At 41.7% G+C, this 13,138-nt stretch overlaps 1 protein-coding gene across 1 annotated transcript in view; it reads left to right on the top strand.

The window, feature by feature from the left end:
- ADCY8 (adenylate cyclase 8) overlaps positions 1-13,138 on the top strand; it is a 230,879-nt gene that overhangs the window by 213,657 nt on the left and 4,084 nt on the right. Inside the window, exon 16 of the mRNA XM_061172242.1 lies at positions 5,153-5,245. Coding sequence (XP_061028225.1) covers positions 5,153-5,245 — 93 coding nt within the window. The remainder of the gene's footprint in view (positions 1-5,152; positions 5,246-13,138) is intronic.

Here is a 13,138-nt window from a genome sequence, read left to right as displayed (position 1 = left end):
TGGTGGGTATGTGTGATCTCCCAGGCGTTGCCAGCCAGGGGGCTTCCAGGGCTCTTCCCAAAAAATGGGTACAGCAATACATTGTCAGCAGCCAGCCCTGATGGCACCCTGGAGGATGACCCCATAAAGGAGAGCTGAGTTGGGTACCAACGGCATCTACTCCATCACCCTAAACAAAGTTCTCTCCCTTCATCCCCACCTTCCATCTAGAGAGTCCTGTGGAGTCCTTCTGAAAAGCCCTCAGATCTGCCCCTCACCATCTCACAGTCAAAGCTGCCCTTGTCTTGCTTTAGGCCATATTGTTTCTCACCTGGATGACCACAGTCATCTTACCATTCACCCTCCTGCATCTGACCATCACCAACCACCAAAAGCTGGAGTATTTTGTCACATTCCTTTGAAACCCGAAACCCACTGGTGTCTCCCTTTGCCAGTTCCTCAGAAGGCCACCGAGGCTTTGCACGTACTGCTCCTGTATCCTCTCCAGCCTTACCTCCCACCATATACCACCTGGTCCACCATCCAGCACCATCTCACTACTTAGAAGCCATCACAAGCCCACCTGGCAGTTTCACATACTGCTCTTTCTGCCTAGAAATCATGCCACCTTCACTGTACCCCGTCCTCTCTCCCTTGGCTCCACAGCCAGCAGAAAACCTAGTACTCATGTAACAGTCAATTCAAGCATCATCTCTACTTGTGAAGCCTCTTCTAATCCCCCCTCTACCCAGGTAAATGTTGTCACCCTTTTTTCAATGAAAAACTTACACTCTGAAAAATCTTCCATCATAGAGCATGAAACCCTTCAGTTTACAAATCTGCCTCTTAGTTCTGGGGCAGAGACCCCTCTTACCAATCTCCACAGGTGTCTACCACATGTTGACTTTTTCCATAGATGACATTTAGTTGTTGTTTTTCCCTCACACCAAATCCACAGGGTAGGAATTATTAGCCTTCATTTTATAAATAAGCAAAGCTGAGATTCAGAGACACCAAGAGGGCCCACTGTCACACACCACTAAGTGGCAAAGCCAAGTTTTCAACCCAGGTCCGCCATCCTGTTTTGATTTTTAATCACCATGTGCATTGATCTTCACTTAACTGGCATTTCATGGTGCTGGTTTTGAAGTCATAAACTCAACAATGGCCGTTTTAGTTGTCCTAGGAATGAGGATGGGAGTCAAGATAAATAAGACACAGTCACTTCTTGCCTTTCATGGATTCAGTCCAGTGAGAGACAGAGTGACTATGAGTTCCCTTTACACAAGGAGTCCGTGGTAAGTACACGTGTATAGAGGGCCTTTCAATGTGGAGAATGGAGGGTGATTCTGTGGTAATGGTACCTTTATCCCATTCTCTGTGCTAAGCCATTAACTCGTGAAGATAGAAATTATACTCTTATGTCTTCTGTTAAGTCCCCAGGCCCTCCTACTGTGCCTAGAACACAAGAGATGCTTATAACAGATGCTTACTAAAGTGACTAGTCAACTAATTAACTCATAGGAGACAGAAACCACCTGGCAAATAGTAAGGTGATGATGGACTAGTCCCATCCAAAACATACTTCCAATTTTTTTTTTAAATAGTAGCTCTGTTAAAAAGCTCAATCTGACTGAAGGTTGAGATACCAAGCTTTGTGTTATTTTAAAATCTATAACACCGCATATCCCAAAAGTTCTCACTTGCATGTTTTTAAACTGAAATAAATAAATTTGAAGTAAGTCTGTATCTTGGTGGCCCAAATTGTATCGATAGATGCCCTGGAGTCTTCCCAATAAAGAGATGGGGGACAGCGCCCCTAGTGGTAGAGATGGGTGTTTGCAGAGGGAAGTTGGAGGGGCTTAGAGAAGGAATTGGTCCAGGAGGCTGAGCTCTAGACCAGGAGGAGGAAAAAGGAGAGATGGGGAAGAGTTGAAAGAGGAGAGAGAGGAGAAGCAGAGACGAGAAGGAGGAAGAAAAAGAAGAGGGGCAAAGGGGAGGAAGAAGAAGACAGGAAGCAGAAGAGAAGGAAGAAAGAAGAGAATGTAGTCAACAGGAAGGGGGGGGAAAAAGGCTTTCCCTGGCTTGCCAACTCCAAGCACTGTCAGCCTTTCTCACGTGGGTCCTTGGGTCACCCGGACCTGCCTTCTTTCTTTGGGTCAAAAGAGACCCTCTAGACTCTGCCCTCACTAAGCTCCAGCCAGACGCCCTTCAGTAACCATACTGCTCTTCTTGCTGATGCCGTTGCCACAGGAACTTGGCTCCGAGGAAGGCTGAACATTGCACGGAGCACATGCTCAGGACTGGGTTTGCAATAGACCAGCACCAGGGCTCCTCAACCCCCGCCCCCGCCCCGGCCTCATCGAAGGCTGAAGAGCCCTCTCACATCTCGGGGCTCCACGCAGACTAGAGGATGAACAAGGGGCTGATTAGGAACCCCACTCTGACTCCAGAGGCTTTTAGCTAGAGAGTGGATAGAGTTGCCGTGTGGTTAGTAAATGAAATAGCGAAGCCTCTTGCTGCCTCCTGATCAACTTCTGAAGAGGAGGTAGCTTTGCCTGGACCTGAAACTGGCCCTCAGCCAAGTAGTTCCGAAGAGAGGAGAGGCAGGAAGAGTTCCACCTTCCCCCAGGAACCTGGGGAAGTGCAGCTGTAAGCAGGCAGAGGGAGGGGGGTGGGCAGCCAAAGGCGTGTCTGGACGCTCCTGCCAACCCTTTCCGTGCTCCCCACCTCCTACTACACAAGCTCTACGGCTAGAAAAACCCCCCTCACTCTTTACAACTGAAATTGGAAATCACTTATTCAGGAAAGCCGTCCCAGATCCTCCAGATTTTATCAAAATCATCCATCCTCTTTATTCCTACTCCCGGTATGTTTCCACCATAAACTTTACTAAAATTGAGCTAGGACACACTTTAGTGTGATGATTTATCTAACATCTGACACCCCTGCCTGGGCTTTTGGTTCGGTGATGGCTAGGACTCATGTGTCTTGTTCATCAGACATTGTAGAAGCTCAGCGAAGAGTTGCTGAATTAGCTTCCCATGGCTGCTGTAACCAATGACCACAAAGTTAGTGGCTTGAAATAACAGCAATTCATCCTCTTATAGATTAGAGGTCAGAATCCAGAATGGATCTCACGGGGCTAATCAAGGTGTCAGCAGGGCAGTGTTGCTTCTGGAAGCTCCAGGGGAGAATTCTTTCTGTGTTTTTTCCAGCTTCTAAAGCCCCCTGTCTTGCTTGGCTTGTGGCCCTTTTCTCTGTCTTTAAAGCCAGCAATCATATCACTCTGACTTCTGCTTCCTCCGTCACATCTTCTCTGCCTCCTGCCTTCCTCTTTCACTTACAGGAACGCTTGTGATTACATTGAGCCCGTTACTGAGTCCAAGCTCATACTGCTTTCCACATGACAGGCCAATAAATCGAGAGACGAGTTGCTGGGACAAGGAATAGCGACTTTATTCAGAAAGCCAGCAGACAGAGAAGATGGTGAACTAGTGTCCTAAAGAACCATCTTGCCTGGGTTTGGATGCTAGTTTCTTTTATAGAAGAAAGAGGGGGAAGTGAGGAGGCGGAGTAAAAAGAAAAGAAAGCAGTACGTTGTTGTATATGTCCTGGTTCCCACCAGACTCCGGAGGGAATGTGTTAATTTCCTCTTTCCTGCAGCCATTCATAGGTGGGCCTGGTCAGGATGATTCCTGTGAGCTTAAAGTAAGGTATTGTAGCTTAACCCTCAGGCATGAGAGGCAGGGTTCCTGGAGATGGGCCATTATGTATACTTTAAGCCTATAGGCAGCATCCCTTTAGTGATTAACTTACAGCAAAAACAATAGAATACAAAGGTTAAAGTAAAAGAAACGGATCTGCTATGGAGTCAGATCTGTTCTTCCCTATTACAAGCCCACACAGATAACCCAGGAAATTGCCCCATCACAAAATCATTCACTTAATCACATCTGCAAAGTCCTTTTTACTACGTCAGGTAACATATCCACAGGTTCCAGGGACTAAGACATGGACTTTTGGGGTGGGGGGACAAGCAGAGAGAGCATTATTCTCTTAGCACAGTTGCTAAACAAGAGACCAAGGTTTCCCTTCCTTAGCATTAAAATCCAAACTGCAGGTGAGGATGGAGGAAATGGCAAGGATGGTACCCATTCTTCCATACAGGTATTCATTCACCCCTACTGTGTGCTAGGCTCTGTCTAGGTGCTGAGTAGTAAATACGACAGGCAAAAATACCTGCCTCCAGGAGTTTTACATTTTAGTAGGAAAATTGACAATAAATAAGCACAGTCAGGGATAAGTGCTAAGGAGAGAAGATAAAGCAGGAAGAAGATGAGAATATGTATGTGGGGACAGGATATTGTGTTCAGTTTTGCATGGGGTGATCAGCAAGACCCCACTGGGATGACATTTGAGGAAAGACCTGGAAGACGTGAGGGATGAGCCATGTAGCTGTCTGAAGGAAGAGCGTCCCAACAGGGGAACAGCAAATGCAAAGGTCCTGAGGCAGAAACAGGCCTGGCTTGTTAGGATCAGCAAGGAAGTCAGTGTGGCTGGAACAGAGTGAGCGAAGGGGACAGGGCATGGCAGGTCTTGCAGGGCATGGTGAAGACTCTGGCTTTGACCCTGAGTAGAACGGGAAGCCACAGAGCAGGGACATGGTCTGACTTACATTTAAACAGGATCACTCTGGCTGCCATGCTGGGAGTGTGGAGGTAAGGACTGGGATTAGGTACGTTATTGCAGTACAATAACCAGGTGTAAACTAATGGCGGCTTAGACCAGGGTACTGGCAGGAAATGCTAAGATTTTTAAATACATGCTGAGAGTAAAGCCAAAAGGATGTGTTGATGGATTTGGGAATATTGGCAATTTCTTCTTTAAACTAATAAGATAGCTTTGTTTATTTCAAAGATTCTTAGAAACAGACCTACTCCTTAAAGAGTATCTGGTCACACCCATCTCGGCACTTGGCACTTAGCAGGTGCTCAATAAATATCTGTTGAGAGCCTGAATGTTTGATTCTCAGAGAGAAAAGTGGCTACCTCAAGGATGCTCAATCAGTCCGAGGTGGTCCTCACTGTGAGCCAGGGGCCTGTTTCCGGGAGCCCCAGGCTGCTGGAAGCACAAATACCAGGGCTGACACTGTCGCCTGGATCTGTTTCAGCTGCTTGGTGAAGACCGGTTTCAAGACATTGAAAAGATTAAGACCATCGGCAGCACCTACATGGCCGTGTCAGGCCTGTCACCTGAAAAACAGGTAAAGGAATGCTTTGGACTCAGCCACAGCCTATGGCAGGGACCTCACTCTGGTCAGGTCGCTGACGGTGGTGGGGCTCTCATCACCAGGAAACCTGGGGACAGGTAGGGAAAAAATCCGATGAAGTGGATATTCTAGGTGTGTGAGGTACCTTTGCTCCCGAGGTAAGCAGGCTCTACTGGGTGTACTGATGCTTCTTTATGATTGAGAAGCCTCTAGGCTTCATTCTGAACCTCGCTGTTCACTTGATGAACAAAATCAGGACCAAGAAATACCCTGGTTATGATTTAGTTGCGGGTGTTACTAAATCCCTGATCCCAACCTGTTTTATTCTTACTTTTGTTTTCTCCTCCAAAAGTAATATTAATAGCTCTGCTATTATTAATTAAATAATAATAATAGCTCTGCTTTTTTGAGAGGTGACTGTGGCAGGCACTAGTGTTAAGTGGGAAACTAACATCCACCTGCCAGGGGCCGTGGATGAATTACCTGAGATAGAGTCATGCTAGCCACACAAAGCCTTGCACCTGGCAGGTCCTCCATAAATGCTCTATGGAAATGGGCATAAGCTGCCAGGGAGAGGAATCCTCATTCCCTCTCATCCTTCTTTGCTCGCTTTCCAACTAAAAACCTAGAACTATTCCAAGACTATCTGAGAAGAAACCCTTGATAGTCATTAAGTACATGTGCACATCACTCTGTCACAGGGGTCCAGAAAGACATCCCCCAGGCCAAATCCAGTCCACCATCTGTTTTTTTTGTTTGTTTGTTTATTTCTGTTTTTTGTTGTTGTCAACATGCAGTTTTATTTTCTGAGGCAAATCACTTAACCTCTTTAAATTTAAACATTCTTATAAAATGCAAGGGTTGTCTAGTTGAACTCTATAGGTGTGCCAGTAACTCAGGACCCAAAGATGAATAAATCATATTTTGCCCTTATGTTATTCACAAACCAGGGACTGGCAGAGATGTAAATTAACAGTTGCAGGCCAGTGTGCAGTCTAAGCTAAAAAATGTAAGCAAAGAGTTGGGAGAGCAAAGAAGTATAATAATATATAGAGAGTGACCTAAGTGCTTCCAAATTACAAAAAGGATTGGTGATATTTTTGCCTTTAATGACAAATTTCATTGCAAATTGCTACACATTTTAAATCCTATACCAAGAAAATGTGAAATATCTCTTTTCAGCAATGGTCCTCTCAAATAGACACACTAATATTCTAGATATTACCATTATGCCATATCTTTATAGGCACAGCATATATGTAATAGTACTGTCTCTTGAAGACTTGGTTAGTCCTGCTTAGTAAATGTTTAACAATTAGGGAGAGTTAAATCATTACACAACAAGTTCATTAAAATGACTTTATTACTGTGGTAAAGAATCTGAGCTTTGTCAAATATTTCCAGTGTTAAAAATATACAAATAGGTTTATATTTTACAATAAAAATACTATCAAAAAGTAATGACAGTTAAATCAGTTCTTAAATGGTGGGCATGGTTAGAACTTGTAGAAAGGAAGTGAAATGTGATCAAAAAGGGAATTGTGAAGGACATTCAAGATGGCGGAGGAGTAAGACTTAGAGATCACCTTCCTCCCCACAAATACATCAAAAATACATCTACATGTGGAACAACTCCTGCAGAACACCTACTGAACGCTGGCAGAGGACCTCAGACCTCCCAAAAGGCAAGAAACTCCCCACATACCTAGCCATGTGGCTGACAGGGTCTTGGTGCTCCGGCCAGGTGTCAGGCCTGAGCCTCTGAGGTGGGAGAGCTGAGATCAGTACATTGGACCATCAGACACCTCCCTGCTCCACGTAATATCAATTGGCGAGAGCTCGCCCAGAGATCTCTGTCTCAATGCTAAGACCCAGCTCCGCTCAACGAACAGCAAGCCACAGTGCTGGACAACCCTATGCCAAGCAACTAGCAAGACAGGAACACAACCCCACCCATTAGCAGAGAGGCTGCCTAAAATCATAATAAGGTCCCAGACACCCTAAAATACACCACTGGACGCAGTCCTGCCCACCAGAAAGACAAGATCCAGCCTCATCCACCAGAACACAGGCACCAGTCCCCTCCACCAGGAAGCCTACACAACCCCCTGATCCAACCTTACCCACTGGGGGCAGACAGCAAAAACAACGGGAACTACGAACCTGCAGCCTGTGAAAAAGAGATCCCAAACACAGTAAGTAAAGCAAAATGAGAAGACAGAGAAATACACAGCAGATGAAGGAGCAAGGTAAAAACCCACCAGACCAAACAAGTGAAGAGGAAATTGGCAGTCTACCTGAAAAAGAATTCAGAGTAATGATAGTAAAGATGATCCAAAATCTTCAAAATAGAATGGGGAAAATACAAGAAACGTTTAACAAGGACCTAGAAGAACTAAAGAGCAAACAAACAATGATGAACAGCACAATAAATGAAATTAAAAATTCTCTAGAAGGAATCAATAGCAGAATAACTGAGGCAGAAGAACGGATAAGTGACCTGGAAGATAAAATAGTGGGAATAACTACAGCAGAGCAGAATAAAGAAAAAAGAACGAAAAGAATTGAGGACAGTCTCAGAGACCTCTGGGACAACATTAAACACACCAACATTCGAATTACAGGAGTCCCAGAAGAAGAAGAGAAAAAGAAAGGGACTGAGAAAATATTGGAAGAAATTATAGTTGAAAACTTCCCTAATATGGGAAAGGAAATAGTCAAGTCCAGGAAATGCAGTGAGTCCCATACAGGATAAATCCAAGGAGAAACACGCCAAGACACATATTGATCAAACTATCAAAAATTAAATACAAACAAAAAATATTAAAAGCAGCAAGGGAAAAGCAACAAATAACATACAAGGGAATCCGCATAAGGTTAACAGCTGATCTTTCAGCAGAAACTCAGCAAGCCAGAAGGGAGGGGCAGGACATATTTGAAGTGATGAAAGGGAAAAACCTACAACCAAGATTACTCTACCCAGCAAGGATCTTGTTCAGATTCGATGGAGAAATTAAAACCTTTACAGACAAGCAAAAGCTAAGCCAATTCAGCACCACCAAACCAGCTTTACAACAAATGCTAAAGGAACTTTTCTAGGCAGGAAACACAAGAGAAGGAAAAGACCTACAATAACAAACCCAAAACAATTAAGGAAATGGTAATAGGAACATACATAACGATAATTACCTTAAATGTAAATGGATTAAATGCTCCAACCCAAAGACATAGACTGGCTGAATGGATACAAAGACAAGACCTGTATATATGCTGTCTACAAGAGACCCACTTCAGACCTAGGGACACAAACAGACTGAAAGTGAGGGGATGGAAAAAGATATTCCATGCAAATGGAAATCAAAAGAAAGCTGGCGTAGCAATTCTCATATCAGACAAAATAGACTTTAAAATAAAGACTATTACAAGAGACAAAGAAGGACACTACATAATGATCAAGGGATCAATCCAAGAAGATATAACAAGTGTAAATATTTATGCATCCAACATAGGAGCACCTCAATACATAAGGCAAATGTTAACAGCCATAAAAGGGGAAATCGACAGTAGCACAATAGTAGTAGGGGACTTTAACACCCCACTTTCACCAATGGACAGATCATCCAAAATGAATACAAATAAGGAAACACAAGCTTTAAATGATACATTAAACAAGATGGACTTAATTGATATTTATCGGACATTTCATCCAAACACAACAGAATACACTTTCTTCTCAAGTGCTCATGGAACATTCTCCAGGATAGATCATATCTTCAGTCACAAATCAAGCCTTGGTAAATCTAAGAAAATTGAAATCGTATCAAGTATCTTTTCCGACCACAATGCTATGAGACTAGATATCAATTACAGGAAAAAATCTGTAAAAAATACAAACACATGGAGGATAAACAATACACTACTAAATAACCAAGATCACTGAAGAAATCAAAGAGGAAATTAAAAAATACCTAGAAACAAATGACATTGAAAACACGACAACCCAAAACCTATGGGATGCAGCAAAGCAGTTCTAAGAGGGAAGTTTGTAGCAACACAATCCTGCCTCAGAAAACAAGAAAAATCTCAAACAACCTAACCTTACACCTAAAGCAATTAGAGAAAGGAGAACAAGAAAACCCCAAAGTTAACAGAAGGAAAGAAATCATAAAGATCAGATCAGAAATAAATGAAAAAGAAATGAAGGAAACGATCGCAAAGATCAATAAAACTAAAAGCGGGTTCTTTGAGGAGATAAGCAAAATTGATAAACCATTAGCCAGACTCATCAAGAAAAAAAGGGAGAAGACTCAAATCAACAGAATTAGAAATGAAAAAGGAGAAGGAACAACTGACACTGCAGAAATACAAAGGATCATGAGAGGTTACTACAAGCAACTATATGCCAATAAAATGGACAACCTGGAAGAAATGGACAAATTCTTAGAAAAGCACAACCTTCCGAGACTGAACCAGGAAGAAATGGAAAATATCAACAGACCAATCACAAGCACTGAAATTGAAACTGTGATTAAAAATTTCCAACAAACAAAAGCCCAGGACCAGATGGCTTCACAGGCAAATTCTATCGAACATTTAGAGAAGAGCTAACACCTATCCTTCTCAAACTCTTGAGAAGGAGTATATTTCTCAAAATATAGCAGAGGAAGGAACACTCCAAAACTCATTCTATGAGGCCACCATCACCCTGATACCAAAACCAGACAAAGATGTCACAAAAAAAGAAAACTACAGGCCAATATCACTGATGAACATAGATGCAAAAATCCTCAAGAAAATACTATCAAACAGAATCCAACAGCACATTAAAAGGATCATACACCATGATCAAGTGGGGTTTATCCCAGGAATGCAAGGATTCTTCAATATATGCAAATCAATCAATGTGATACACCATACTAACAAACTGAGGGATAAAAACCATATGATAATCTCAGTAGATGCAGAAAAAGCTTTTGACAAAATTCAACACCTATTTATGATAAAAACTCTCCAGAAAGAAGGCATAGAGGGAACTTATCTCAACATAATAAAGACCATATATGACAAACCCACAGCCAACATCGTTCTCAATGGTGAAAAACTGAAACCATTTCCACTAAGATCAGGAGTAAGACAAGGTTGTCCACTCTCACCACTATTATTCAACTTAGTTTTGGAAGTTTTAGCCACAGCAATCAGAGACGAAAAAGAAATAAAAGGAATCCAAATCAGAAAAGGTGAAGTAAAACTGTCACTGTTTGCAGATGACATGATACTATACATAGAGAATCCTAAAGATGCTACCAGAAAACTACTAGAGCTAATCAACGAATTTGGTAAAGTTGCAGGCTACAAAATTAATGCACAGAAATCTCTTGCATTCCTATATACTAATGATGAAAAATCTGAAAGAGAAATTAAGGAAATACTCCCATTTACCATTGCAACTAAAAGAATAAAACACCTAGGAATAAACCTACCTAAGGACCTGTATGCAGAAAACTATAAGACACTGATGAAAGAAATTAAAGATGATACAAACAGATGGAGAGATATACCATGTTCTTGGATTGGAAGAATCAACATTGTGAAAATGACTATACTACCCAAAGGAACCTACAGATTCAATGCAATCCCTATCAAATTACCACCGGCATTTTTCACAGAACTAGAACAAAAAATTTCACAATTTGTATGGAAACACAAAAGACCCTGAATAACCAAAGCAATCTTGAGAAAGAAAAATGGAGCTGGAGGAATCAGGCTCCCTGACTTCACACTATACTACAAAGCTACAGTCATCAAGACAGTATGGTACTGGCACAAAAACAGAAATATAGGTCAATGGAACAAGAGAGAAATCCCAGAGATAAACCCACGCACATATGGTCACCTTATCTTTGATAAAGGAGGCAAGAATATACAATGGAGAAAAGACAGCCTCTTCAATAAGTGGTGCTAGGAAAACTCGACAGCTACGTGTAAAAGAATGAAATTAGAACACTCCCTAACACCATACACAAAAATAAACTCAAAATGGATTAAAGACCTAAATGGAAGGCCAGACACTATCAAACTCTTAGAGGAAAACATAGGCAGAACACTCTATGACATAAATCACAGCAAGATCCTTTTTGACCCACCTCCCTCCTAGAGAAATGGAAGTAAAAACAAAAATAAACAAATGGACCTCATGAAACTTAAAAGCTTTTGCACAGCAAAGGAAACTGTAAACAAGATGAAAAGACAACCCTCAGAATGGGAGAAAATATTTGCAAACAAAGCAACTGACAAAGGATTAATCTCCAAATATACAAGCAGCTCATGCAGCTCAATATCAAAAAACAGCCCAATCCCCAAATGGGCAGAAGACCTAAATAGACATTTCTCTGAAGAAGATATACAGATTGCCAACAAACACATGAAAGGATGCTCAACATCACTAATCATTAGAGAAATGCAAATCAAAACTACAATGAGGTATCACCTCACACCAGTCAGAATGGCCATCATCAAAAAATCTACAAACAATAAATGCTGGAGAGGGTGTGGAGAAAAGGGAACCCCCTTGCACTGTTGGTGGGAATGTAAATTGATACAGCCACTATGGAGAACAGTATGGAGGTTCCTTACAAAACTAAAAATAGAACTACCATACGACCCAGCAATCCCACTACTGGGCATATACCCTGAGAAAACCACAATTCAAAAAGAGTCATGTACCACAATGTTCATTGCAGCTCTGTTTACAATAGCCAGGACATGGAAGCAACCTAAGTGTCCATCGACAGAGGAATGGATAAAGAAGATGTGGCACATATATACAATGGAATATTACTCAGCCAGAAAAAGAAACAAAATTGAGTTATTTGTAGTGAGGTGGGTGGACCTAGAATCTGTCAAACAGAGTGAAGTAAGTCAGAAAGAGAAAAACAAATACCGTATGCTAACACATATACATGGAATCTAAAAAAAAAATGGTTCTGAAGAACCTAGAAGCAGGATAGGAATAAAGACACAGACGCAGAGAATGGACTTGAGGACATGGGGAGGGGGAAGGGGAAGCTGGGACAAAGTGAGAGAGTGGCATGGACATATATACACTACCAAATGTAAAATAGATAGCTAGTGGGAAGCAGCCGCATAGCACAGGGAGATCAGCTCAGTGCTTTGTGACCACCTAGAGGGGTGGGATAGGGAGGGTGGGAGGGAGGCGCAAGAGGGAGGAGATATGGGGATATATGTATACGTACAGCTGATTCACTTTGTTGTGCGGCAGAAACTAACAACAATGTAAAGCAATTATACTCCAATAAAGATGTTAAAAAATTCTTTTTTAATAAAATAAATTTTTTGAAAAAAGGGAATTGTTAGGTACAGCTGGCAACAGTGTGGGTGAATATAGAAAACATGGGTTTTGTACTGGGCCAGTAGCTGTCAAGGAATATATAAGTGAATCTTTGAAACCTAGATATGATTCTTTCATATAAATAATTTAATGAAGTATAATTAAACCAGAGTATCTATTGTAGTTATAATTTAAAATTATACCCCCAAAGCACAAATACACAAACATATATCAAATATTGTATTTCAAGGCCTCATTGACTTAGGAGCTTCTAATGAAAATTTTAAGTATTTTCTCCCCAGCATCACCACCTCCAAAAACAAATATAAATGTGAATAATTAACATTGTATAGGTTTTAGTTTGATGTGGTGGCGATGGTAGAACGTGTAAACACTGGATGCTAGCATTAGAAGTATTGATTAAAAAATAACTTCAGTTTGGAAATACTGATAGACCATCATCCCAACTGCTGGTGATCTGATGTATCCACCATCTGTTTTCGTAAATAAAGTTTTATTGGAACACAGCCACATGCATT

Source organism: Eubalaena glacialis, chromosome 17, assembly GCF_028564815.1.
Source record: "Eubalaena glacialis isolate mEubGla1 chromosome 17, mEubGla1.1.hap2.+ XY, whole genome shotgun sequence".
NCBI lineage: Eukaryota > Metazoa > Chordata > Mammalia > Artiodactyla > Balaenidae > Eubalaena > Eubalaena glacialis.
Note: the sequence above shows the minus strand (reverse complement) of the source record. Positions and strands in the feature narration are given on the sequence as shown.